This window comes from Platichthys flesus, chromosome 2 (genome assembly GCF_949316205.1).
Source record: "Platichthys flesus chromosome 2, fPlaFle2.1, whole genome shotgun sequence".
Taxonomy (NCBI): domain Eukaryota; kingdom Metazoa; phylum Chordata; class Actinopteri; order Pleuronectiformes; family Pleuronectidae; genus Platichthys; species Platichthys flesus.
The window spans coordinates 17,353,369-17,378,867 of record NC_084946.1 but is presented as its reverse complement, the minus strand read 5'-3'; the positions used below and the strand labels follow the sequence as shown (position 1 = coordinate 17,378,867).

General features: G+C 40.2%; 1 protein-coding gene across 1 annotated transcript; it reads left to right on the top strand.

The window, feature by feature from the left end:
- Positions 1 to 25,499, top strand: cfap20dc (CFAP20 domain containing). Its single transcript, XM_062402791.1, has 16 exons — positions 1 to 21; positions 188 to 277; positions 1,080 to 1,173; positions 1,270 to 1,342; positions 1,889 to 2,003; positions 2,169 to 2,316; positions 3,293 to 3,439; positions 5,449 to 5,621; positions 5,748 to 5,856; positions 6,908 to 7,003; positions 8,412 to 8,737; positions 13,463 to 13,840; positions 15,856 to 16,134; positions 19,968 to 20,029; positions 23,953 to 24,047; positions 24,897 to 25,499. The coding sequence occupies exons 1-16, from the start codon at positions 1 to 3 to the stop codon at positions 25,001 to 25,003; spliced, it is 2,313 nt and encodes a 770-aa protein (XP_062258775.1). The 3' UTR covers positions 25,004 to 25,499.

Below are 25,499 nucleotides of genomic sequence, written 5' to 3'. Positions count from 1 at the left end.
ATGTTCAGGAGCAACTATCAGGTGAGTTGAATTCTGCCCCCGCTACGTGAACGGTCCTCCTCCATTCTTTAAGAAACAACACAATGTCGCGTGCGAGTAACATGTTCCCCGTGGGCTCGCGCGAGCCTCAGCCCCCGTGTGACATTAGCTGCGCATGCTAACAACAACACCTGTGCTCCGCCTGCAGGGTGGAGCCGTGGTGGAGGTGTTCAGCGGACAGGGGAAAGACCCCGTGGCCAAATGGAAATTGAGCGGGGGGTCGTCGGCCGTACGGAAGGTGAGTCTGCGGGGCTGCGTGACAACATGGCGATGCAATGGGAGATAATACAATATGCCAGATAGCAGCAGGTCTATCGTTTTACATTTGCTCTGCAGCTGCCCAGGTGCCGAGTGTACAAGCCCGCCTGGACAGCTCCAGTGCATAGTCACAGCCCGACATGATGTGTGTCCACAATCATATTTGTGGATGCTATTATCAGACCTCACTGGTGTCATTGTAAACTACAACAATATTAATTCACTGAAGAAAAACATTAAAACCCCAAAACTTTAGGCATACATGTTGAAAGCCCTTTCATACATCTATCTGTCTATCTATCTATCTATCTATCTATCTATCTATCTATCTATCTATCTATTCATATTTATATCTATCTATCTATCTATCTATCTATCTATCTATCTATCTATCTATCTATCTATCTATCGTATTCAAATTTCTATCTATCTATCTATCTACATATTCATATTTCTATCTATCTATCTATCTATCTATCTATCTATCTATCTATCTATCTATCTATCTATCTATCTATCTATCTATCTATCTATTCTATTCTATATATCTACATGTTTGCCTTATCCATCTTTCTATCTACATATCTATCTATCCATCTCTCTATCTATCTCTCTATCTCTCTATCTTTCTGTCTTTCTATATCTTTGTGTGTGCGTGGTTGTGCTGTGATTTTTGTTTGACAAAAGCAAGCATTTGCAGTCAGTAACAGCATTCACACTGCAGGGAGATAATACTCTGGACTTAGACATAGCAAGGCCGCCTCTGTTATTTCCTCCCGCAGGAGTATAATAAAGAAGTCAAAGGATTTGTTTACTGTCTGGAGGGAAGCAGCCAGACCGTCAAGATGCAAATGCCAGAGAATGGGAAAACGTCTCGTAAGTCAACACCATGCTTGCACTCATTTATAAAGTTTGTTTTCCTTATTCCCACTTTAAAGTAATTCACTGCTTTGCACATCTTTCTTTTCTAAGTTGGGCTCCTCCAGAGATTCTTGGTCCTTCAATTGAATGTTCCTCAGGGCAAAGATTTTTCCATTGAGCTTGTGTAAGTACAGCATTCAGTACTTAGGAAAAGAAACTTACACATGACTGACGGCTCGGCTTGAACCACCTTCGCGGGAGAATACACAGATGTGGATTTCAATAGGTCTTTAACTTTGTGGCTGATAAATGGAGTTAGATAATCATATAAGGTTTTTCTTATACAAGTCTACAGTGTACTTACAGTCAATCAAAGATAATAGTAATGATCCCAATTGTGATTCGCAGGATTTTCCCATGACTCCACTGAAAGAAAAAAACATTTAAAGCCGATGTAGATAGTTGGAGAGCCCTTGAGCCACCTGAACTATTGAATGCATATTTTGTGCAATGACTGTTTTATAATGTTAATGGCTTGATTAACGATTTATCACCAATAGCTTGTTAAACCATTTTCTACAAAGAAGGCTTTTATCTTGCTAACCAGGGTAAATTCTACAAGGTTATTTATTTACATAATGTAAAGCCGTCACTTTACATTATGGCTTCACCGTGACTCCGCCGATGCTGGTGATAATTTATGTTCGGATGTGTTGTCTCATATTCACAGAATAACTGATGCAGAGCACATGAAAGGAAGACTCCACTTATCTACCGTGCATAAAGAGTTGACTGCCACTCTTTTACATGCAAGGATACCTTTTGTTGAATTGAAGCGGGATATTGTGAGTATCTAATTCATCCTTTCTATATTCATTTAGTATTTTCAGCTTCACGTTTCCGTGAGCGTTTTGATTGCTGACGTTGGTCGGTATTTCATTTAAAGTCTTGACCTGTATCTGTAAAGTAGCATTTTAACTCCAAAAAACTCATTGTCTCTATTGTCTCAGTGGTCTACCTTGTGCATCGACCTTGTGTCATTCACTGCTGAACTGTTCAAGGGATTTTTGACACTGGATGGCATCACTTTGTTTGCTACGTGTAAAGTCCGCAGAATCTTCACGATGAAAACTGGGCCCGCAGGAATGTCAGATGAAGGTAATGAATGATTCCGCTTCAGATAAAGTCCCCACAAAGAGTACTTAGTGAAGAGTTGTCATTGAAGACTTTACTTTAGAGGTTCACTGAGGCCCCTTTAGAATGAAATACTCATCGGGAGCGAGTCCTCTCTATTGAGGCCGGCAAATTTTTTTACAGTAGCCCAGACTGGACAAACCACAAACCTTTTGAGTTTTTATCACAACTGAAGGCTACCACAGGTTCTCGTTCATGTTTGGAATGGGAGTGTGAGGTGAGGGGTATTCAGCTGCAGCATGCAGCATCACCACTAGATGTCACTACATTCTACACACTGAGCCTTTAAATAGCTTTGTTGTGAGCTTATATGAAATTTTATGTGGAGAGACAGACACTGTGAGACTCTCAGTGGTGTTACTGTATGTGTTTAACTCTGATGTAGCCACGCAGTGCTGACAAACAGCTGCACTCAGCTCTGGTTACTTGCTGAACATCTAGTCTACAGCTTGTCCTCTGTCAGTCATTCACAGCAGGACTTTTTATGCCTCTGCGGCGCCGGCGACAGCCAGTGGCCGGAGGCATCATGCTTTGAGTTTTTTCCCCTCTGTGCGTCTCATTCTTGTGAACATGATATCTCAAAAAACGTCTCAAAATTTGGCACAGATTTTCAAGTAGACTCACAGATTTGGGTGATGGAAGGTCAAAAGTTAAGCCCGGGGTGGTGTCACAAAACATGCTTCTGCCTCTTGCACATGAAATCTTAAGTCTGCCTTCGACCCGTTATTACTTGGACTCAAAGATAAATCGAATAAATCTCAGTGGTCAAAGGTCACAGTGAAGTAATATGAACAACAAAGTATGATGACTGAAACTCCACTGTTTTGCTGGAGGCATACCACCACAGGTCTGTAACTCTTGTGTTATTTCATGTCATTATAAATAGTTTTAGCGTTACTGTATGATAACTATTAATCCAATGATTGTTTTCCTTTCCTAGTTATGTTTCTTAGTGGAACTGGTCTCATGGACTTGCTTCCACGCAGCTGCCAGTTCCCACCAGATGTTAACCACGTAACCCAGATCCTGAACATGAAGAACATACAGAAGTCAGATAAGGGGACTGTTATTGGGAACTCTGAATGTGGTAGGTCAAATAAAAAGGAAAGGATTTTGAATTGATCACTAGATAAATAGAACAAAGCAAAGGACCCTTAGTCATGCATTCCTTCCTACAGAGCTGTTTATCATGATTAAGTCACAATTAATCAGAAATCTTTTTTCTGCAGAATATATACATTTTCAGTGTGATTTGCTGCTTTGGTAACTGAATAGAGATCTGTTAAGAAATGGCATTTTCTGCGTTTAATGTGGAAAAAACTTTCATCGGGCCTGCTCTGAGCCCTGACCTCAACAACACATTTAGGATGAATTGGAATTCAGCCAGGCGATAAATCTAACATCAGTGCTCAGCTCAACAATTCTCCTGTGGCAGTTCGTTTCCAGAATGTCATGGGCAGCTTTCCCAAACGAGTGAAGTGTAATGTTCACAAAATCCACATAGTTTGTTCATGTGTCCGCATACTTTTGTCTGTTTAGTGTGTCCTTATTAATGCATCACAGCAGTTTCAGTATCAGCCACAATCCCCCCCATGCCACAGTATTTCAGAGGCTTTGTAGTGCAGAGATGGCTTCACGTAGAATAATTGTTTTTCTCCAAAAAGACTATGATGATAATCGATTTGTTTTCCCCTGTATGAAATTCTCGTGGTCTTCATTTGTTGGCTTCATTTGTACCTCACCTGTTCTCAGAGAGCTGCAATTATCCCCTCGTAGAAAAATGCATGCACCAGTAATCTACTCCAGCCGCCTCTCTGGCCTTTTTTATCAGCGCATATTTATTTGTTCTGACAGCTCTCAAAGTCCTGTTGCGTCAATGAACAATGCTCATAGAGAGAAGTAAGCACAAGCCTCGCCAAAAAAGGTTTTTCATAATTAGCACATCTACATTATAAGCACAACATTTCAAATCATAATTTAAATGATTATTGCAATATAACGGCGACAAAAGTTGATCGGTTAATCTTGGCTCCTTCAGTTCTCAGTCTGTGAGAAACTGATAAAAGTAAGATACTGTTTTTCACGAGAAGAAAAACATCAGTACATTTAATATGTTATGTTATTGAAATGCACTTGCTCTTAAACCAGGGTCATTTTCAGTGTTCTGTTCCATTGTCGAATCTGCTGCATCAAACGAGGGTGACTATTTTCTCGATCTTAACACCTCCAGCACATTGAGCTTTGCCTACGTTGTGTTTTTGGATTTTTGGGTGTTTTGTGGAGCGGAAGTGTGTGATGGCTTTGCTCTTTGTTAAAGATCACACAGAAAGTGTGTTATCTTTTTTTTTTCTGCTGTCGGGTGGCACAAGCGGACTTGTCCTAATGAGGCCTGGCACGGATTCAGCAGGGTCAGGTCATGGCTACTGTCATGGCTCCTACTGCAACCCATTATTTTCACACAATGATATGAAACACAATGATAGCTTTAAAAAGAAAATGTCAACGCAATCAGCTCAGCAGCAGAAGTCTAGTTAAGGTTTAACCATGTATTTTTCTCTGTGTGTGTAAACTACATGTTTTAACGAACAGGCTCTGACTCAAAGTTTTACTGCTGCTGGCTGCAGAGTTGTGTTAAACATTGTAACACTGATCTGAAACATGCAGTTGACTGGACTTGAGATAAGCAAGTGATTTTAGAAGTTTTGTGGGGTTATGTTGGCTGTATATTGTATCAGTGTATCTCTCATCTTCCTCCAGTGCATATATCTGTAAAAGCCAGGCTGTTAATATTAATATTATAAAAAAGACTTTGAAAGGGCATTGGTAAGTGTGAAGGCGGCTTCTCACTGAACATAAAAACACAGGCCTGAACTGACCCGCAGCTTAAATCTTTCATGTATATGAACTTTGTCACTTCTGAGAATCACAAGCATAACTTTTGGCAGTTGCTGTGGTTACATGATCATTGTTATGACTGACAATAGACAGAGGAAACTTCTTAACCATAAATCGAGCAGAGTCACAATCAAAGCAAATCTTACCTTATCTTACCAGAGCGCAATAATGGTAAAAGAATAATGGGAAATTTATATGCAGGTTCTGATCAGACAGGCAGTGCGAGATCAACCAGTCATCAACCAAGCAGGCCCCCGGGTGTTTTACGCACAGCCTCGGGCTCCAGGCCTTCAGCACGAATGCCGAAAACTGGGAAGAAAGGCAGCGCCGCCCCAGGCGGAATGAACAGAAGTGAACTCTTTATCTCCAATACGGTAATTGCACGAATCCCATAGTAATATATATGCCGCTAAATTATTTGGGCTATGTCGTATATTACTGCAAGCACAGTAAGAATATGTTGTGTTTGACTTTATTTTTTATTTTTTTGTTTCCTGCAGGCATCCCCGTCCGGTGAAATAAACCAAAAGATTGTTACAGAAAGTCAGCGCGTTGCCAGCCTGAGCGACAACTTGTCACACGGAGAAGCTAACCCCACTCTGCACGAGGGTAAATCAATCACCTTTTATCACAATACATAATGCTTCTCTGTGTGTACAGTGTAGAGACCCATGCTGGACCCAATGAAAAGCAGCTGACATGGAATCAGGCAATAGAAGGGGAAACATATTTAAAGTTTAAAAGTTACATCTATGTGGAACCAGAAGCAAATGCAGAGGCAGAGCAGTTTAAGTGAAAGACAGTTTACTTGGCCCATGATATAATTTGTCAAAGACAGTGAGTTTGTGGTGAAGTATAAATACTTAGTGACTGAAATGAGGGGAAAAAAGTGAAATGTACTTAAAGGAGGCTGAAATCAGGGAAAGTATATGGCTGACATATTCTTGGAAACTTTCCAGATAAGATACACTTGAGTTCTAAGAATAGATAGCACTACATATAACAAATCAGGAGTGCAACATGTGGTGTCTTGGACTTGTATGTGAACTGTGACATTTTCATCAATTGATCAGATGATATGAAAGCAAATATGTTTACTGAACTTAGATTGTACGATCAAAAATGTGCTTTTTTTTAGGGTTTCACTAACATGAACACTGTCAAAATAATAACTTAAAACTAAGAAAAGATGCTAGAATATCTGTGAATCTGTAAAAGAACCAACAAACAAACCCACTAGTACATTATACCGTGTATGGATACAGAGTCTGTCCTCCCAACCAATTCATAACAGCATTTACAGTTTGTAACCCACTATTATTTGTGGATGACTGAATGCAAAATTATAGAATATATATGAAACTTCCTCATTTATATGAAGATAATGTAGCTGGATGCTTTCTATCTGTAATGAATGACTGTGAGAAGCTCAATTACTCAAATGCTTGATTAATAGGGATTTTCAAAGTGCATTGTTAGTTCAAGGATTTGCTTCCGGCAAGGATTAATAACACTGTTTTTGTGACTGTTTTTGTTTTATTAAACAGAGCTGATGCTAAAAGTCCGGGTCACAGCCTCATCTGCCAACAGACGAGCAGGGATCACAGAAGGTCTGGGTCCTTTATTACTCTGTATTAATGTGTTTCTTTCTCATTAACAGCACATTCAGAGGCTGTACCTGGTTGCCACAGAACTGGGCAAGAGAGCATCCAGCCATCTCTGACCGGAGCAGATAAAACAGAGCACGGAACGGCAGGTGAGCCTTACATCTGCAGCGAGTGGAGGGAGTTCAGGAAGGGCAGGAGGCAGCAGCAGGAGGACATGTACACTTTCACACTGAGTGATAGTTGGAAAAGTGTGAAAAGACAGCGAGTGACGGGAGTGCGAGACAAAAGAAAACAGTGTTCATGTTGAGTGACACTGATGTTGTGGTTTTATTCGCCAGCTCCTTCATAACAAAAAAACACTTATTTCTGCTCTTAATTTAAAACTTAATTAGCTCGCTTTAAAATATTTCTCTCAAATTCTTTGCAGCATACACCTTTGTGTGTTTCCCCCTTTTTTTTGTTTTGCAAAACCCCTCGACAAGGCCATTTGCAGGATTTTTGTCGAAGAGGCCCCTGCTCCAGCTCACCCCATCTCCCACCCCCACACACGCCTACATCGGCATTGTGCTCACAAAATGAGTGCATATGCTCTCTGAAGCTCATTTATGGATGTTTCTCCGCAGCAGTAAGCTCCTTCGCTGCTGCCCTGCCTACAGACGGAAAGCAGTTAGTTCGTTAATGGTAATGTGGCACATTAAATAAAAGTCAGAGGGACATCTCCTGGGCCCAGGGTTTGCCACACAGTGGGCAATTAGAGAAAGTGATTATACTGTCAAGAGGTTCAAATGTGCTCACTCATTCAGATAGAGGTGGCTCTTTCATGGAGTTAAAGAATTCAATGCTTCTTGCCTGCCCACCTGAATGGATGCATCTTTCATTTAAGGTCAGAAAACCTTTTACACTTTGGAATATATGTTCAGGGACGTACTTGTATCAGATATTGTAACGCTGCAGTAAAACTGTCTTTTTCTTTCTTGAACAAAAATAGAAGTAGGAGATGAGGGCAATATTGATGTGTCTAAGCCTGTTATATTTGGAAGCATGTTTGGGCAGAGCTGTCATTGCATGAGTGATAATTCAGCAGTAAACTGCTGTTCTTAGCCATAATGATGTTGTTTATATTGTTATATTCTCATTAAGGTATTTGCATAGCAGGGCTATTAACTGAACCTACAAAAATGTCACTGCAGGAGAAATTAATGTTCACTTTTGGCAAGCAATGGAATTCATTACAGTCTTGCATATTGGTATTATGAAATTTTTGCGTGCATATAATCAAATGAACTTATAATAGCATCAGCCACATTATGAAAACATTTAAAAGGATTTAACACTGACTGTAATTAAATTCCTATAATTATGCTATACTCAGTCTTTGTGGCCAGGTCCTCCATTTGTATTCTGAAAGACCCATTAGAGTATTATAGAACAAGCCGAAACTCTATTCATTTATGACACTGATGTGCAGCCACTTCTGTTTCAAAGAGAGAATCTACTCCTGCGCAGGTTAAAACTCCTCTGCCTTTTGTCTCCTTCTGCAACTTTTCTTTATTTTAGAGTGCGAGTCTAACGTCAGTCCTGCAGAAGAAAGTTTCAGATCTGCTCCCACACCGGCAGAGCACGTCTCTAGCTGGACTCGGGCAGATTTGTCTACTGACCTGCAGGTCGGGAGCAGCTGGGAGAATAATGAAGGGTCTGAGCCCCAGCTCACTCTGCAAGAGGAGGTGTTCATTTTCTCATCACAGCCTCACTCACCCAAACGAGGGCAAGGCCAGGGTGACCAGGAGAAGGTGGAGGTGGGAGATGACCAGGAACCGAGCCAGAGTGGGAGGCGGCATGAGGCCCAGCCTGAAGATGACTTCATTGGCAGTGAAAGTGATGAGGTAAGTTTACGCTGGGGCAGAGACAGACAACATTTTACCACTACTTTAAATGCACAAACGGTTGAAGTGCATCTCGTGTTGAACTGACACTAATGACTGTCTTGATGGATAAGCAATTAAACTATCATACCACATGCACTAGTTTGACCAAATACCAGATTTAAAACTACGATTTGCCCTTTTCAATATTCGATTTCTTTCTTTTAACAGCAGTCCTATGTAATCACACTTCATGAGCAAATATTCAGTGAATCTTTATACCCTCTGTTTTATTAAAGTCTGTTCAATTTGATTACATTCAAACTGAAATCTTAATTCAAAGTTTCAGTCTCAGAATGTACTGTAGAGCATGCATCATTTTCATAAAACACATTTCACAGCCTATTTTGACTTTAAAGGTCAGTGGGGTTATTTATCATCAGATCATTTATTAATGGATCTGAGACTTATTATAAAGAATGGTATTTCTCTTTATGCTGAGCAGGGAAATTAAACAGTTGAACTATGAATACAGAGATGACTATCTTCAAAGAAATGCTAATTGCTTTTACTTATTCAAAACTTTATAAGTCTGATCATTCGGATTTAAGAACCTCATTTCCTTGCACTGCTGATTAGTTTAGCTTTAATGCAATTTTTTGGCATTCAAGTATGATGATCTTGTTCAGTGCACATTGTAAGAGAACAAATCCGTCGAAAAAACATAAAGAGAAGGGAACTGGGTATATACGTCCCGTTTATGTTTTGAATTTGCTGTCGAATGGTGTCTTTTTTTACTTACTGATTACATCCTGTATTGCTGTGTGATGCCTAACAAGATTCTGTGAGTAATTATTTTCAGATCTTGTATAATGGTGTCTTCTCTAAAACACTGACTGTGAATGGCTCTCGGCACTTCTCAAGGAAGACGTCCAATTGAAATTGTGTGAATGTGCAGATCGAGGTGAAACCAGAATAAAATTTGAATAAACCCCATATAACTAAAAAAAAGACTAATACAGTTGCTGATGGAGAGTAGGGGAGCAATCACATGATTCATTGCACACACACAGTTTGTGGAGATCACGCAGTCTTTTTACATCCTGATTTCAGGCAGTTCCTATTTAAAAGTAGTTCAAAACTCAGAACCTCCATAACAAAGCATTAATATTGCTCTGTCTGTCATTGCGTTGTAGAGCTAGATGATAAGGCCAAACATTATGTCAAGATTTTCCTATCAATCAATATCAACAATTAACAGGATAAATGTGACACTGTCTTTTTAAGTTAAAGGCAGATATTTGCCCTCAATCAGATGTTGAGGGTTTAAACTTATTTATGGTCAAAGAATGACAAACATTTGATAAATAACCAAACATTTTCGCAAATCTAAGGAAGATCAATTACGTGTTATACCTCCTCACTATACTTGCATAATGTATAAGCATTATGTAAATTAGAGATTGGTTATATAGCTATTGATTAAAATTCCCCTACACATGTAAAAACATCCTATGCAACCTTTTAGAGAATTTCCACTGGAAGTCTGATATCTGATTCCAACTATATTAAACAGTTGAGGTGCGAGAAATGCACAGAGAAAATTAAATTAGAGCACTTCACAATGAAATAACACTGAAAGTGTGTCTGAGGGGGTGTTTAAAGGAGCACCTCTTCAAATTACACTTGGAAATCGGCTGCCATCACTCTGTATGAACGAGGCTTAGAGGGAGAAGAAGAACTGTGTCATTTCATTCGGGAAGGAGCAGAGTAAGTAATTTGCTTCAGTTCAATGCACATTGCTCCAACACGACCAGCAGAAAGAAAGACATTTTTATGTTTTCTGGCTCATCAGCTTTTCTGTGAAACGGTCAATTTGAAAATGGCTATCCTTCACGGGGGGAAAATGAGAGAGTCACACTTGTTTATGATATTCCATGAAAACAGACACAATGCTTTTCCTCCCTCAGGTATCCAAACAGATCACATATTCAACAACCACAACTCTTTCAGCTATACGGCAAACTCCAGTTTGGACTATGTCCAAATCTCTTTTGGAGCACAAAACTGCAAACTGCATAATGCCACATATGTTGAAAACTTGTTGTATTGGTTTCCTGTTGGAGTATTTGAGTTTTTCTTTAGAGGGAAAATGGAAGCCTTCATTTGAGAATGGGAATTTGAATAATTTGTTCAAATTGCTCTCCACCATTTCTCTCATATATTGGCTGCTAATAAGTTATTCCTCACGTATACATGGTAAAGCGAAGCATGTGTCATTGGCCACAACTTAAACAGTTTAAAACTTAAAATGGGTTACATTGTAGTGACATAAATAGTTCAGTTGTTTCCTCATACACTGATATTACAGAGCAGCACCAGTATGTCAGATAACCGGAGATCCAACAGGGGTTTGTGGACTTCAGGGTAATTCTTAATATACATTTATTAAAGGATGTGTTTCCTGATGAAAATATCACCCATAGAGACAAATATAATAGGCAGTTACCATATAAACCTTATTTTGGTGTCTTGGCTCACGTTAAACTAAGCCAGCTATAGCTTGCTTACACAGTGATGATTGTCTTGTCCTACGGAAGAGGAAGTAGGCTGAAAAATGTATGTAAGTAATCATTTATATTCAGGTCAATTGAGTATTATGTGTTTTTGTTACTCTACTAAATTGACGACCATGATCACCATGTATAATATAATAAAATTTTGGATTCATCAAATTCAGAAACATTATCCATCTTTGCACGTAGACCACTTACTTATTAAATCCACAGCAACAGATATTCAAAATTTACAAAAGAGATGTACATGTTTTGTTCCTTGAGCACAGACGTGCCTGGTGCAGAGGACATTTAACTGAACATGGAAGAAACTAAAGATTGAATTAACATAATATAATTTATAATTATTCACAATGAGTGACGGTCGGAGCGTATACACTAAGAGAATTTGTGGTATGATTGAAAATGATTTCTGTTGAGTTTTGTTTAGTGTGTACAGTATATGTCCAAAAAGGCCTCCCAGATTGCAGAAGCATTTGTGGGGGTTGTGAATCATTTGACCTAATCTTTGCAGACCAACCGGCCTCAGCTCGCTAAGGCGACGAAATTGGCCTGATTTAGATTTGTATTTATTCACGGCAGGCGGCTCAACGCTCAACTTGAAGCAATATCATCTTTCAAGGTGTTGCATCAGGTTTATGCAATTCTTGTGAGCTGACGTTTGTTCTTAAACACAGAGAAATATTAAAAAGCAAAACAACGCGAGGGACCTTCAATGTATTCACCATTTAGACATCTATGAGATCAAATGGACCAAGGCCAAAATTTGGTTATGATCAGGTTAATGTTATTTTAATACAATATGCCCTTGTGCAGAAAATTGCATCCATCACTCTCATACTCAAACAATGCTTAGATAGGCTCTCAACTTAGAGGCTGGCACTTATGAAAATGATAAAGCATTGAATCAGAAGTGAAAACAAATAACATGGAACAGTTGGGTTTTCTCAAAAGTGATTGTTGATAACTCTTCACCACCAAGCCAGAGACTGAGACAGAACTGAAAAGAGACAGTGAGGAGAATGCAGTAGCAAGGACAGCTTCAAGCTGTGAGATTCATGTCTACATGTTTAAATATTATATATTCATAAATATATTGATATATGTAGCTAGATGATGAGTGTATGAGTATTCCATATTTGGGCATCTAATTTATTTAATTGAAAACTGGTCTGGAAACTTAGAAGACGTTTCATATTGCATTTTCTTATGTTTTAAATTTGAATTTCTCATTCCAATAGAAAGCATGATTTATCACATTAACAACATCTGATAATGAACAAGACATTTTCTATTTCCGTTTTCAACACAACTGTTTAGACAGAGCACTGAAGAACTTGCATTGACTTTAGCCACGGGGTTGATGGGTTTGTAGCTTGCTCCTTGGATGTTCACAGCTTCGATTCACAAACAGTCCCAATAGATTCCAGCTGTGACCCACTTCCATCACCTCTTCAGCATAATCACTTCTGCTCTGTCTACACAGGCTGTATGTGCATGGTGTGTTCCAATGGCTGAATTCACATGTTAGCCAGTTTCTCATTAGCTGTTTGTATCCACGCTTATTACACCCGGGGTCTGTGTGGTCATTTGGTGATTGGTCGTGTGATGGGAGTGTTTTTTTAGCTGCAAGAGTTTTTTCAACAAAGTTTCCTTCTGTGTCTTTTCTTTTCTTTGTTGTGAAACTGGGTCACAATGGAATCCATTGTTGCTGTGTTGCGAATCCAGCTGCCATCCTCAGTAGAAGAGCAAACTTTTTAAAAAATCAATATATTTCGTGCCCACAGGGGCGACTGTTTAATATTCAAAACTTTTCAGTGGAGTTTTGCCTTATGTCTGAAAAGAACCCAGTACCACGTGTTACATAACCGTATTGGTAGGCAACACATTTTGAATTACATTAGTGAGTCTGAAGGTGGGAAAGATGAGTAGATTTACCGCTTTTTAAGTGTGAGACACGGAAGCCTAGTCAATGGCAATGACTGTTCTCATCCCACTGTTTCATTAAGTACACATTAATCCAAACAGCATAATCTAGCATTAAAGGTGTTCAGGTATCACCTGACACATTAGAAGCATATTCTTATATCATGATTACTTTTCCCGTTAACATTATCTCAATGACAAACATTTTAAATAATTTTTTTCTTGGTTCTTCTATTTCTTTCAGGATAAGAGCAACAGTCCTATGCAGCAGCAACAGACTAGTGAGTCCAATCCGGCTACTCGCAGAACTCTAGATCCAACCTTGAATATGCAACTAAAAGTCCGCCCTAAATCGCCTAACACGGACCACACATTTCCAAAAGAGCCTGGTACAGCTACCAGCGATATTCATATTCAGTCTCCGTCTAATGGGGGAGCTGAGCCAGCTGCAGTGGCCCCCACACGCTGCCTCTCTCCCAGTGTGACAACCAGCCGACAGGATCACAAGTGTGGCCCTCGTGCAGCGGAGGGAGTGAACCAGCTGCAGAATGGAGACAACAGAGTAACAATTTCCAGGAGTTTCCTGCAAGAAGTCAAAATGGATGACTCCCCACTGGACAAGGTACAGCTTTCAAACATCTGCTCACAGCCATAGTGCAATGACTCCTTATATTTTGGTGATACAGAGAAAAATACTATTTTAAATTCCAACAATTAACTAAAGAGCTGTCATCATTATCCCCTAATTGTCTTGATGTGTGATTCCCCTGTTTGACGCTAACATTTTAAAACGATAAAAGTGTCAATACTCACAAAGCAGCCATGCTCTTTAACACACAGATTTCAGTTATTGATGGAAACAATTTAACCTCCCATCATAGCAGAGATCTTCTAATCCCCCTTTTCCCGCAACTGTCTCTGATACATTGACTTTGGAGAATTGGCCCATTCTGACTCAATCATATTCCAGTTGATAAAAAAACAAAACAATACAAACCCTGTATGTTAATTATCTTTACTATTATTGCTGTATATTCTGTCTCAGGTTAAAGCCTTTAAAATTCAAAAACATTTAGAGAATGAATGCCATAGATTTTGTATTATCTAGTTTCATAAATGAAAAAAAGAACATAATGATTTCTTCCTTTAAATGGCTGTATAAATATAGCTGCGTTTAAAAAAAATAAGACCTTTTAAGAAGCACTACCTCTTAAAACTAAAATCTTGCATACAGTACACGCCTACATTGTACTCGTGGAAATTTCCAGCTTTAATCTTAGCAAATTGCTAACAATTAGCTAGCTCTAGCTAACACTACACTACACTTCTTTACCACTCTAAAAACAGTATTTGCAAGTGTCAGTAAAGTGTAACTGTTGTTTTGTAAAAGTGACAAAGGAGAGTTTTATCTCTATTAGAACGGTTCTACAAATATTTCTTTTACATTTGCAAACAAGCGGATTTAAAATGTTGGCAGATATACTTAAGGACCAATGAAAGAGATATAATGTTTATTCTATAAACATAAAAAAAAACAATAATATTTAAATCACCTAACTATAAAAGCAAAGGGGTAGCTTCCAGTTGTAAAATCACGAATTACCTTTGCAGCTCCACAGAGATTTACTCTCCTTTATCTAACTATCTTGGTTTTATGGCCTACAAATTTACTGCTGAACCACTTGGAACCATCTTCAGAAAAAGCTTTTGGCTCACACCCAACAGCAGACACCAAACACAGTCAAATAAAAAAGAGAGTGAATATTTTTATATTCTTGCTCAAACATGGAGTATTGCAGCTTGGGCAAATACGTATGATCTGGGTTAAATCTAGTTTGACCATGAGGGTATTGCAGCTGACAGGCTTGAGCGAATAGTTTACTGGTAAATATTAACCTCATCTCGAGTTGGGATGTGCAGACTCGGTTGCTATGGCCTGGTGTCATATTGTAGCTCATCAACAGCCCTGGCGCTTTTTTTTTTGTCTAGTTGTCTCTCTTTGTCTATAGTAATGTGTGAAAACTGCTGATTTGGGCACTGCTGGAAAGGTCTGTACTGCCTCGCTGAGGAAGATCAGACTGCGATCCGTTACAAATTGAGGTAGGCCTGTGCTCCAGTTGAAAGATCCAGGATCAGAGGATAGTCGACTGCAGCGATCAGAAGGCCTGTAGGGAGATCTGTGACTTGGCTGTTGCTTTCTGCATTTACACAACTCACTGCTGAGACATCTCCCAGCATCCTTCATCAGTGCAGCTCCTGACTGCTGATTCGTGCCAACTCCAGCAGGCAGCCCGCAGTGAAGGCTTTGACTGAAGGGTTATCGGTGAAATATGACACAGAGTTTGTTTCCCCCTCCCTACATCCCCTGGTTTACCGACTGCCATTGATAGAGCACCATGGCAACACCAGCCCTCATCGCACTTTGTCAGGCAAATCAAGTTAGCGTGGTCCTTCAACCAAGGGATGCACCGTTAAAAGACCAACGTTGAAAGCTGCTTTGAGCTCTGTTCTACAGTCTGTTTACAATTTACACTACTTTGTTTGTCATTTTTTTTGCTTTAAGTGTATCATTCCCTTTGAGCAATTGCGAGTACTGTATTTTGTTTTGCTCCTAAACAAGTTCTCTTTGTTTTCTAGGTGATTATTTTGAAGGAAGAAGACGAGACGAGCCACGAGCCTGTTGATTCCAGTCATTACGGCTTACACCTGTTTGGCAGTCTGAGGATGCATGGGGATGATGATGATGATGCTTATGCTGATGATGAGGAGGAGCTCAGAATGTTGGCGAGCCTAAAAAGGGAGCAGGAGGAAGATGAGAGTAGAGCCTCGGGCCTCAGTGCGTCTCAGATCCACCAGTGTAATGTCGGCGTCAGTGTGAGCAGTGACGACGCTTCCACTTGGACCCACATCACCATGGTCTGTGTCGTCGCACTCTGATCCACTTGATCTCTAACTGTCTGTCATTCCTTAACAAACAACAGACACGCCGCTTATCTACAGATTACAATCATTAGCAGGCTGTTACTCTTTCTATCTCCTCGGTCTGGAATAATTTCTTATGACCCTGATCCCTACCTGCTAATTTCCATATCAAGCCTCGTAACTTATGCCACTACAAAGTGCTAATGCACCTCTTTTTCCAGTGTGTTTTCTGCATTACAAAAGAGTATGTAGATAGAAACACATTAATTGGCCTCTTAGAGCTTTTAAAGTACACCGGCATAATATCTACAGTCCCCTGCCCCCGAGACAAAAAATTATTTAGGTCATTTGAAATTATCCCCAGAAGTCTTTTTAGAATTCAGAGATGGTATAGTTCGCTCTTGGCTATTGAAGGTCATTTAGATCTATGGTCCATTAGCATAAGCACATTGCACTCATGACGAGCGAACAGTGCCCTGCCTGGCCCTGCTGGGTCCACTGTGGGATCCCCAGTGAATACAATCATTACAGATGCTTGAATTATATGCCTGCTACCATTTCTGTCCATGCTGATATCCGTGCTCATACTGCGATTCGAGTAGAAGACAATGCATGCTGCTATTACCGGAGGGATTTTCATTTCATGGGTCCCTTTCGAGGGCCGACTGACGTGGTCACCAATAACAACGTGTGTCTTTAGACTTAAGATAATATATAACAGAAGCAGCAGTTCTCCACAGGGACAGGAAAGAGACTTAAATTTGACTTCCATCAAACACTGAAGGGGATGTTTTTTGAATAAGCAACAGTGCCTAACAATTCTAAATACACATGGCAACAGCACCACCAACAGCATAACAAGAAAATCCTTGGCCAATAAACTGAGAGAGAAAAAGAATCGGACTCTAAAAACAAATTAAAAAATATACAAATGCAGCTATGGCGACATTGTAACAAACAAAATTTCAAAAACAGCCTCATAAATGTCTCTCAAAGATCAAAAAAACAAGGCGTTCATGGGACAATGGAAGAGAAGAGTGGCTTTCTGGTGCTGGGACTGAAACTGACAAGCCATTTCTTGCCTCTGGGTGTTGTGATTTAAGTGGTCCCTGCTGTTGCCGCCCATGCTGCTGCAGCTTACCGTACCAGCTTAGATGTAACTTCACCCCCCGAGGCAACTGCATGCTAAAACTCAGTCACTAGGCTGAACATAAAAGAATCAACTTGTAGGCATGTGGAAACTAACACTTTGGTGTGCGGCCCTATATTTGATGCATATTTCCACGATTTACACTTCATCAAAGAAAGGAAGACGTTAGTTTTCAATGTTCAAAACATCTCAATGTGGAGCAACAAATCCTATCTTTTTTTTATCACAAAATTCTACAAGTAACCGCGTCCTAAAATATCATATTTAGTTCTCCACACAAAGCTGATGACACAGTTCCTCTGCTGTCTAAAGTTCTGCCAGTCGGTGTTTGTGCCAGAAGCGCTCACATGAGACCATGATATCGTTCTGTTACAAATAGCTGGAGCAAGTTCACGGGAGAAAACCACGGATTTAATCTGTTTGTTGCTCTCAACATTTTGTATGGTGATGATATAAATCCGGTTTGATACTCACCTGGGAGTTTTTTTTTATGTTAGGTTGACCGTTCTTTCCCTTAAGGGTGGTTGATACCAATATATATAATGCATTCCCCTGACATAAGCATTCAGACCAACATAGTGAATGTTCTTAGGTAGAATTAAGTATCTGCGCATTGAAATAACCTCCCTTACCTTTCTTGTCACATCTAAATGACTTATATTCAGCTGCGGTTATGTCTTCATTCGAGCACTGGCCCTGAGCCCAGCATGAAGAATGTTGGAATAGAAAGTCTGCTAGAGCATCTTTTAATAAGACATGTACAAGTACATTTTTGTTAGCAATGGTCTTATATTATAAATATATTTAGTGGTGCAAGGCTGATTCCGGCATATCTTATAGTCAAGGGAAAATTTGTGTTATTAGATGTGTTAGGAGAGGAGGTGTGTTAGGTCTAAGAATCACTAGTGTAGTCCTGCTCAGCCTGTATACCTACCAGCATGGTTTTACTGTTGGGGTAAACAATAGGAACCTTAAACACAGAAGGAAAACAGGGACCAGAGTGAGGCTGCTCCACCGACTGTCCCCTGGGTCCCACCCGATAAATAGGGCAGTAAGATGGATGTCAAAAATTAAACACCAGCATTGTTTGTTTGAACATCACCAAACAGGTGAGACAAGACATTTGATTCAGAGCAAGTGTATAGCAAAAAGGTCTCTGCATAGTGTTATGTATTGATAACAGAGTGCAGGTAAAGAGCGTGAAAAATGTAGTGCATATAAATATTGACAATGCGTCTCGACTAGACCCCACTATCCAGAAATGAATCAAAAAAAAACTTGACACAAACGCTGCCATTGTGCGCCCAAGACGTACTTTTGCGCCCTAGCAATCAGGGAATGGAGGTCATATCGTCCATCGTTATATACAGTGAATGGCTCTAAAATAATAATAAGAGGCTCTAAAGCAATGTCGATCAGAAACAAGAGTTTATTAATAATATTTTCTGTTGTACCGTCGTTCCACGCAGGGTTGAAAACATACGCTTAGTCATACTGTTGTTGTGCAACCTTATGCCAACACTGTGTTTCTGAGGAACTGTGGAGCGGAGGGTGTTTCAGTCGAGTCATCGCACCATCTCTGCAGCTGCAGACACGGAGCAGCGCTGCGTTCACACCCCTGACCACAGCGGATCAACAAGTGATGTCAAAAGGTTCAAAATAAGTGATGTACCAGTTTAAGCAGCGGAGGCGTTCTTCTTATTCTATTAGAAACAAATCTTTGATCCCTTTTGAAAGTGTGGCTCATGCAAGTTTAAAAGACCATGTGAGGCGGTGGGTTTAATGTTACAGCCAGAGCACAGAAATGGCTCAGCTCTTATCTCCTCAACAGAATTTTCTCCATCACCCTTCAGGTAACTCATCATCATCAGTGCATATTACCTGCAGAATTCCACAGGGTACAATTTTAGGTCCCGACTTATTTTTAGAGGAGGATTACATAAAGAAGTTACTGGAGCACACAGATAGTAAAAATTTACTTAAGCAATGCAGGCGCTGCAGCTCCGACGTGACTCTGCTTCTTCATCAGTGTCATGCAACATAATAGTGTTTAAACAGGCCCTGGGCTTAAATACTCTCCTGAGGCTATAATGTGGTTTTAAGCTTTGACAAGATGGAGATGGTGCACTTATGTTTTCTGCCGCTGAATATAACTACAGTGAAACCGTTCTTATCTTTACCTCTAATTATACTTCCGCTAAAAGTCTCTCACACTCGCAGCTCTCCAAACTGAAGCTGCTCTAAAAAAGAACATTGACAAACAAAACTCAATTCTTCACTTTGCCACAACTTGCTGCTCCGTCCATTTTCCTGTTATTTGTTTTTCTCTGTCTGCTTGCAAGAGAAACAGTGATGTTTATTTTGCCCGAAGAATATACATAGATCCCAGTCACAAAATGAGGAAGGGAGGTTCAGATTGAACCATTTTAAGTCACATTTTCGTCATGATAAAACCTTTTGAATGTGTCATTCTAAGGAAACAAGACATTTATGGAGTGTAATAGGCCCCTAGAGTGGGACTTTAAATAATAAACTGTTAGTGCACTGTATTGAAACAGGGAATTCAGAACCTAAAACATATTTTCAGTGTGCCGGGATCTTTTTATTGTCCAGCCAGGAAACATAAATACCTTTTTGACTGATCCTTTTACCTTCTCTCCCTCAATTACCATTCCAGCCGGCTAATCAAGGTCACCACTATCAGAATGAAATGAACCCCCCACTACACTCAGACCCCAGGTAAGCAAGCCATACTCCAACAGTAGAAACTCTTGTTTTATGTTTTACACTTTCTTATGTATTGTGCTTAAAATGGCCACTCTGATATATTTCATGTAAAGCCTGACAGAAGTGGCCTCATGTAACCTGTTTTTGTACTTGGCTCCTTGTACATCAAACATCCCGTGAGATTCATGATCAGATGGTAACCATTGACTACAGTAGAAAGCCTAAATGTCAACTGTCAGATAGATATGCAGATGGGGGCTTATCTCTCTCACAGATGAGAACAAATAAACCGAGAGTGTTCCAGGCACTTTAGTTTCCTTCTCCCTCGGCTGCTGTTGGCAGTTTCACAAGTGCTAATTATTTTTTACTTATCATTGTGCTCGTCGGATTCCATACCGGCAACTTTTTTAATGGCAGAGTTTTTACCTTGGCTTTTGATTCAGTAATTAATATTAGATGTCAAGGTTCGGGTTCAGGTCATTAAAAAACATCCAAAAGCCTGGTTTAGACATTTGGTTTAGCATTGACTTTCAGCTGCAATACAGGCAGAAATCCATCATTGATGAGGCGAAGGCCAGTTTCTGCCCAGTAGGAGCCTTGGTGTTTGTAAAACAAAACAGCCAAAGGACAGGTTCCGCCTTGTTTTACCTGCCCACAGGTTAGAAACCAGAGAGGAGAGCTCGAACATTAACAAAGAAAACACTTGGATGAATGGACCAACATCATTGCAGGAGGCTGAAGAATTTGTAGCTGCTATTTTATTTATTTTTCCACCAAAACTGTTGAAGTGTTTCCAGACTAAAGAACATGTAAAATGCTAAGTAGAACACACACAATATAGTGCCTCAATAAATGAAGTGGTGGTTGACAAAGTGCAATAGTGGAAAGTGGACAAAAATAAAAGGTAGCTTACTGCACTCCATCAGAAAATATCCCTTCATGAGTGCTTAATGTTTTTTATGCAGTGCTGAAAGACGTGTCAGAGAGAGGTATGAAATCTGTAAAGAAATCTAAATTAGCTTCGTAGTCGACATTGCCCGATAAAAATGAAATAGTTTAACCCTCAATAATGTTGCCTGAAGAGAAAATATGTCAGACTTAAGGCTAATGTCAAATAGCTCTCAGAAGAAGATTTAACGTGATCAACCTGTTGAGAACGAGAGGTTGAAGAAACTCAGCTGACATACCTGTAAAACTGACATTAAGAATAGAGTAAATCAAGATTATTACCGGGTGTATTGCAAAGTGCATATTGCAAACTCTCTGACTGAATCCAGGGCAGCTTCTAAAGCTTGTGCACTGTATCAAGACCCGACCACGGCAGTTCTCCTCTGAGGGCTCCGGAGACCCCCCCATCAAATCTCCATCTCTTTGTGGGTACACACAGCCATACGGCAGGTTACAACAGAAGACAAAGGGATTGCATCATTGTTCCGCTTCTCAAATTATGTAAGCGCCGCTTCACCAACACTTCTGATATATTGATGAAAAGCAAGTTAGCCTGGTGTGAACACGTGTCGACTTGCATGTATTTACATATTTCAAATAGATGTATTCGCTGTTGTTTTAAAAGTGTGGAATATAATACGCCTGATCAGCGAGCAGAAGCAACTTTTGCTTCTTCTTTGACTTAGTTCAGTGTGAACATGTCTTCGGGCCTTTTCACATTTTCAGTGAAGTTATTCTGTTTGATTTAAAGTCCACCGAAATAAATACTGCTATTGACAGACACCTCTAACACACTCTGCGGCTCTTGTCACGCGGCATCCACAGCTATACTTCTGGAATTAGACTTCCAGAGCATTTACATATTGACGAGCAGCTGCACGGGAACTGTCCTTGTTTTCTTTCTTTTCTTTTAAGGCGTTTGCGTTCTGAGACACCCTTGCAGTGAATTTGATCATGGCGGTTTGGCAGCATCCTTGCACCGCTGCACAGCTTCCTCACTGTTAAGCAGCTCAAATTGTGTTTCTGGGCTCGACGCTGCCAGGGCTCCTCCAGCCCCTCTTAACGTGTTTTATGGGAGTCTTATGTCTGTCTAACAAACGTCAAACCATGAATCAGGCCACAGAGAACCTTGCGTAACAATTCAAATTGTTTTACAATGGCCTATTGTGAAGTTCAGTTGCCGGCTTGTCAGACAAACAGTCTCTGTGCTGTTTCACTGGGAGATATTTGTGAACCTTTATTTCAGTATGTTCCACAGACGAGCAGAAACCGTGTGCTCGCCCAAATTAAATCAAACTGATTTATTCCCTTAATCGCACATTTTTCCATATATCTGTATTATAATGACTTCAAAAATCTAAGAATTTAATCACCCACACCAAGTCCCACTTCCCAAGCTGAGGTCCAATTTCCAGCTCGGCAGCAGAGGGCCCTTGTCCTTGAAAATTGCTTCTATTAACTTTTGTACGACGTTCCTGCCTATCACGCAGTCAAAGGGGTGTTAGAGTATGGTAAATGCTTTTGTTAGAAATAAAAATCAGAGCCTTGAGAGCGATAAGGCACTAGATCACTGCGAAAGTGTACGGTTAGAAGAAGAATTAATTTCTTATTCACGCCAAAATGGATTGAAAGATCTGATCAAAAATGAAGCTGTGTTAATGTTACTTTTCATCTCCCTACAGGTTTTACAATATTATTTCTTATACTATTGAACAGTTCTATGTCACTGCTGATGCCACGCACACCAACAAGATCATAGTATTTATGTTAATTTTTTTTTCATATTGATGTTTATTTATTTAAAAAAGACTATGCACATTTATTATCATGCCTTCTAAGGTCAAACATGTAAATGTGACAGATTTAGATTCAGATTTATTTTTCATCTACAGTCCCTGGCAGGTACATGCATTCAATTGACAAATCACAGACCTACACACACTGACACAAAGTATAAATTATCAACAAATGCAGGAAAACGTGGACAAAGGCACATAGTACACAAATGATAGTAACACATTATAAAGACGTAGATGTAGATACTTCACTTGTCTCCATACAGAAAATAGAGGAATTAGATAGAACGAGAAACAGTCAATTTGAAAATGGCCATACATTGCAACCATTAAGAATCGTATTATATTAAGTCTCATAATTTATTCAGTGGAGATAAATGTAAATCGTTTGATATTATCCTGCTGATTGTACCAATGTGACAAGACTTCCCTGCATGTTCTCAGCGGACTTTCTTTGTTCTCAGCCAGAGCCACATTATCAGTCGTTGCCGTTCTGGATGGTGCCTCCGACAAGAGGATGTAAATATTTGAGTTGCCTGCTCTCGGCTGAATATTGTACATTTCACTTGCTCATTAAATATGCCATGATGCGCTCTTATGAGATGTTTAGTCCAGAGGCAAAAGATGTGGATGGATAATTGTGCAAGTGATGTATAGTCTGAAACGATTATGCATTCGGTTTAACGAAGGAATCTTGAAGCGCTCCCAAGTAATAATTCATCCTGTGGCATTCCCCCCCCCCCCCCCCCGGCTCTTATCCCTTACTCCATACTTAAACAGCAGTGTCTTCATTTGCTGTGGAGTGATTGATGTATAGTCGGAGCCTGTATGCTTCTCAGACAGGGAGGATAAACTCATTTAGGGAGGAAAGGAAGTCTTGCGCTCGCTGACACAGACAAGGTTAAGACACCTACACAGGCCCAGAATGTGGACACTTGGAAGTCACAGCTTGAATCAGGATCTAATAAATGATCCTTCAGGTAAAACCCTGAGGCGGGGAGGCTAAGTGTGCTGGAGAAGTGGCTCAAGGACAACGGAGGCTGAGATGGGCTTGTGAGAGCACGCGATGATGGGACTTCATTGTTAAAATGTCATATCGCGGCAATTTGATGTGCAGGGTCCAGTGGTAGCGCGGTGGGTGTAATGTTTTGTGTTGTCATAACTGTGTGCCTTTTGTGGTGGTTTCCCCAGGGAGTGGATGGACGTGCCCAGCCCTCCCATTATGCCTCCCAGCCAGCCGAGAAGGTCAGGGAACACATGGAACGATTGGGAGAATTTCATCGCAGGTACAGTAACTCCTTTCGCCTCCAGACTCCCGTGAAGTCCGGGAGATGGCAAACAACTCACTGCTTTAACATCAACCACAGTAATTACACAGATGCAAACACGCAATGGAAACGTTCGCGAGTGTCAGAGCTTGTAGGAATGTTCAAGTTTCCTGCCAAAGAGTCTCTCTGTGCAGAGTGTGAGACTGTTCCTAATTAAGAGTAAAGCAAAAAAGCAACCCAGGAGAGTGGAGCTCTCTGTCCTCCACATAACTCCATAGGTCAAAAGAGACAGGCTCATTACAGGTCCGTACCCCCTAGACACACGGACAAGGTTAATTGATGAAACCTTTCCAGTTTGCAGCATCATTTTAAAACCTCTTACACAATGTGTCTTATAATTAGTTTTCATTATCGTCGCCTAAGTTCTGATAAGATAAAAAAGCGTTCCTCTCGGAGCATTCCATAACCTTTTTAGCATTTAACTGCCTGTCAGCTTAGAAGCTAAATTCTCATGCTTTAAAGTAGCGGGGATTACAGGGAATCTCTTTACAGCTTCATAATGTGGCGCCGGCTCTGGGTGTCTCGGGTCTTGATTGATGAGCAGAAAAAATGGCAGCAACAGAAAAACTTTTAAATCCACCTGAGACTGAAGGTCACCTCAGTTGTCCGCGCTCTCTCAGCAAACAGTCAAGTGTGCCCCCCCCCCCCACACCCCTTTTTTGTATATCTGGCACTGCTTTGCTACTGTACATAAAACAAAATTAAATACACAGATTACATTTATAGATTTTTGTTTGTGCAAAAATTCATTGACGTGGAATGCTGTTGCGCTTTAGAATGCTGAGTGCTTTTCTGGCATCATTTCAGGGGGCGATGAAGAGGAGCTCGAGGACGAGTACTTGAGTCTGCACTATGATTCTTGCCTGAACTGCTACTTCGATCCAAAGACGGGGAAGTACTACGAGCTCGCCTAAATAAAAGCTCCAGAGAATTGTAATTAATCATTCATGTGACATTGACTATGGATGAATCAGTGACTGAATTCAGTTTTTCTTTTTAAGGCTTACCAGGCAGAAATGAACACCCCATTCACAAACACCCGTTGGTATTCTTTATTTTTTTTATTTTGTTATACTTTGGAAACTAACAAGAACTTTGTGACCCTATTAATAGTCATGTTAATGAGTCAAAGAGTGGGACTCAAATAACCACATACAATCTTTTAGCAGGAAGTGGAAGTGTTGCTTATTCACCAGCACGTGACGATATAAAAAGAGGCTTTTACAAAAGTCTCGGCGATCAAATGAAAAGGCCGGCCGACTGAAAGAACTTCCTCGTTTCATTTAGAATATTTCTGACATCCAAATTTAGCCCTGGGTAACTTTCAAAAGCAAGGGGGTTTTGATCTTCATCATCGTCTCATAATTGAAAGTTGAAAATGTATTAATGTGTGTGTTTATAGCGTTTTAA

What these genes read in the sequence shown, in the direction of transcription:
- cfap20dc (XM_062402791.1), top strand. Translation starts at nt 1, where the DNA reads ATGTTCAGGAGCAACTATCAG. An exon ending in AACTCTTTATCTCCAATACG is followed by an intron (nt 5,622 to 5,747) that starts GTAATTGCACGA and finishes TGTTTCCTGCAG; the next exon opens with GCATCCCCGTCCGGTGAAAT. An exon ending in TAACCCCACTCTGCACGAGG is followed by an intron (nt 5,857 to 6,907) that starts GTAAATCAATCA and finishes TCTCATTAACAG; the next exon opens with CACATTCAGAGGCTGTACCT.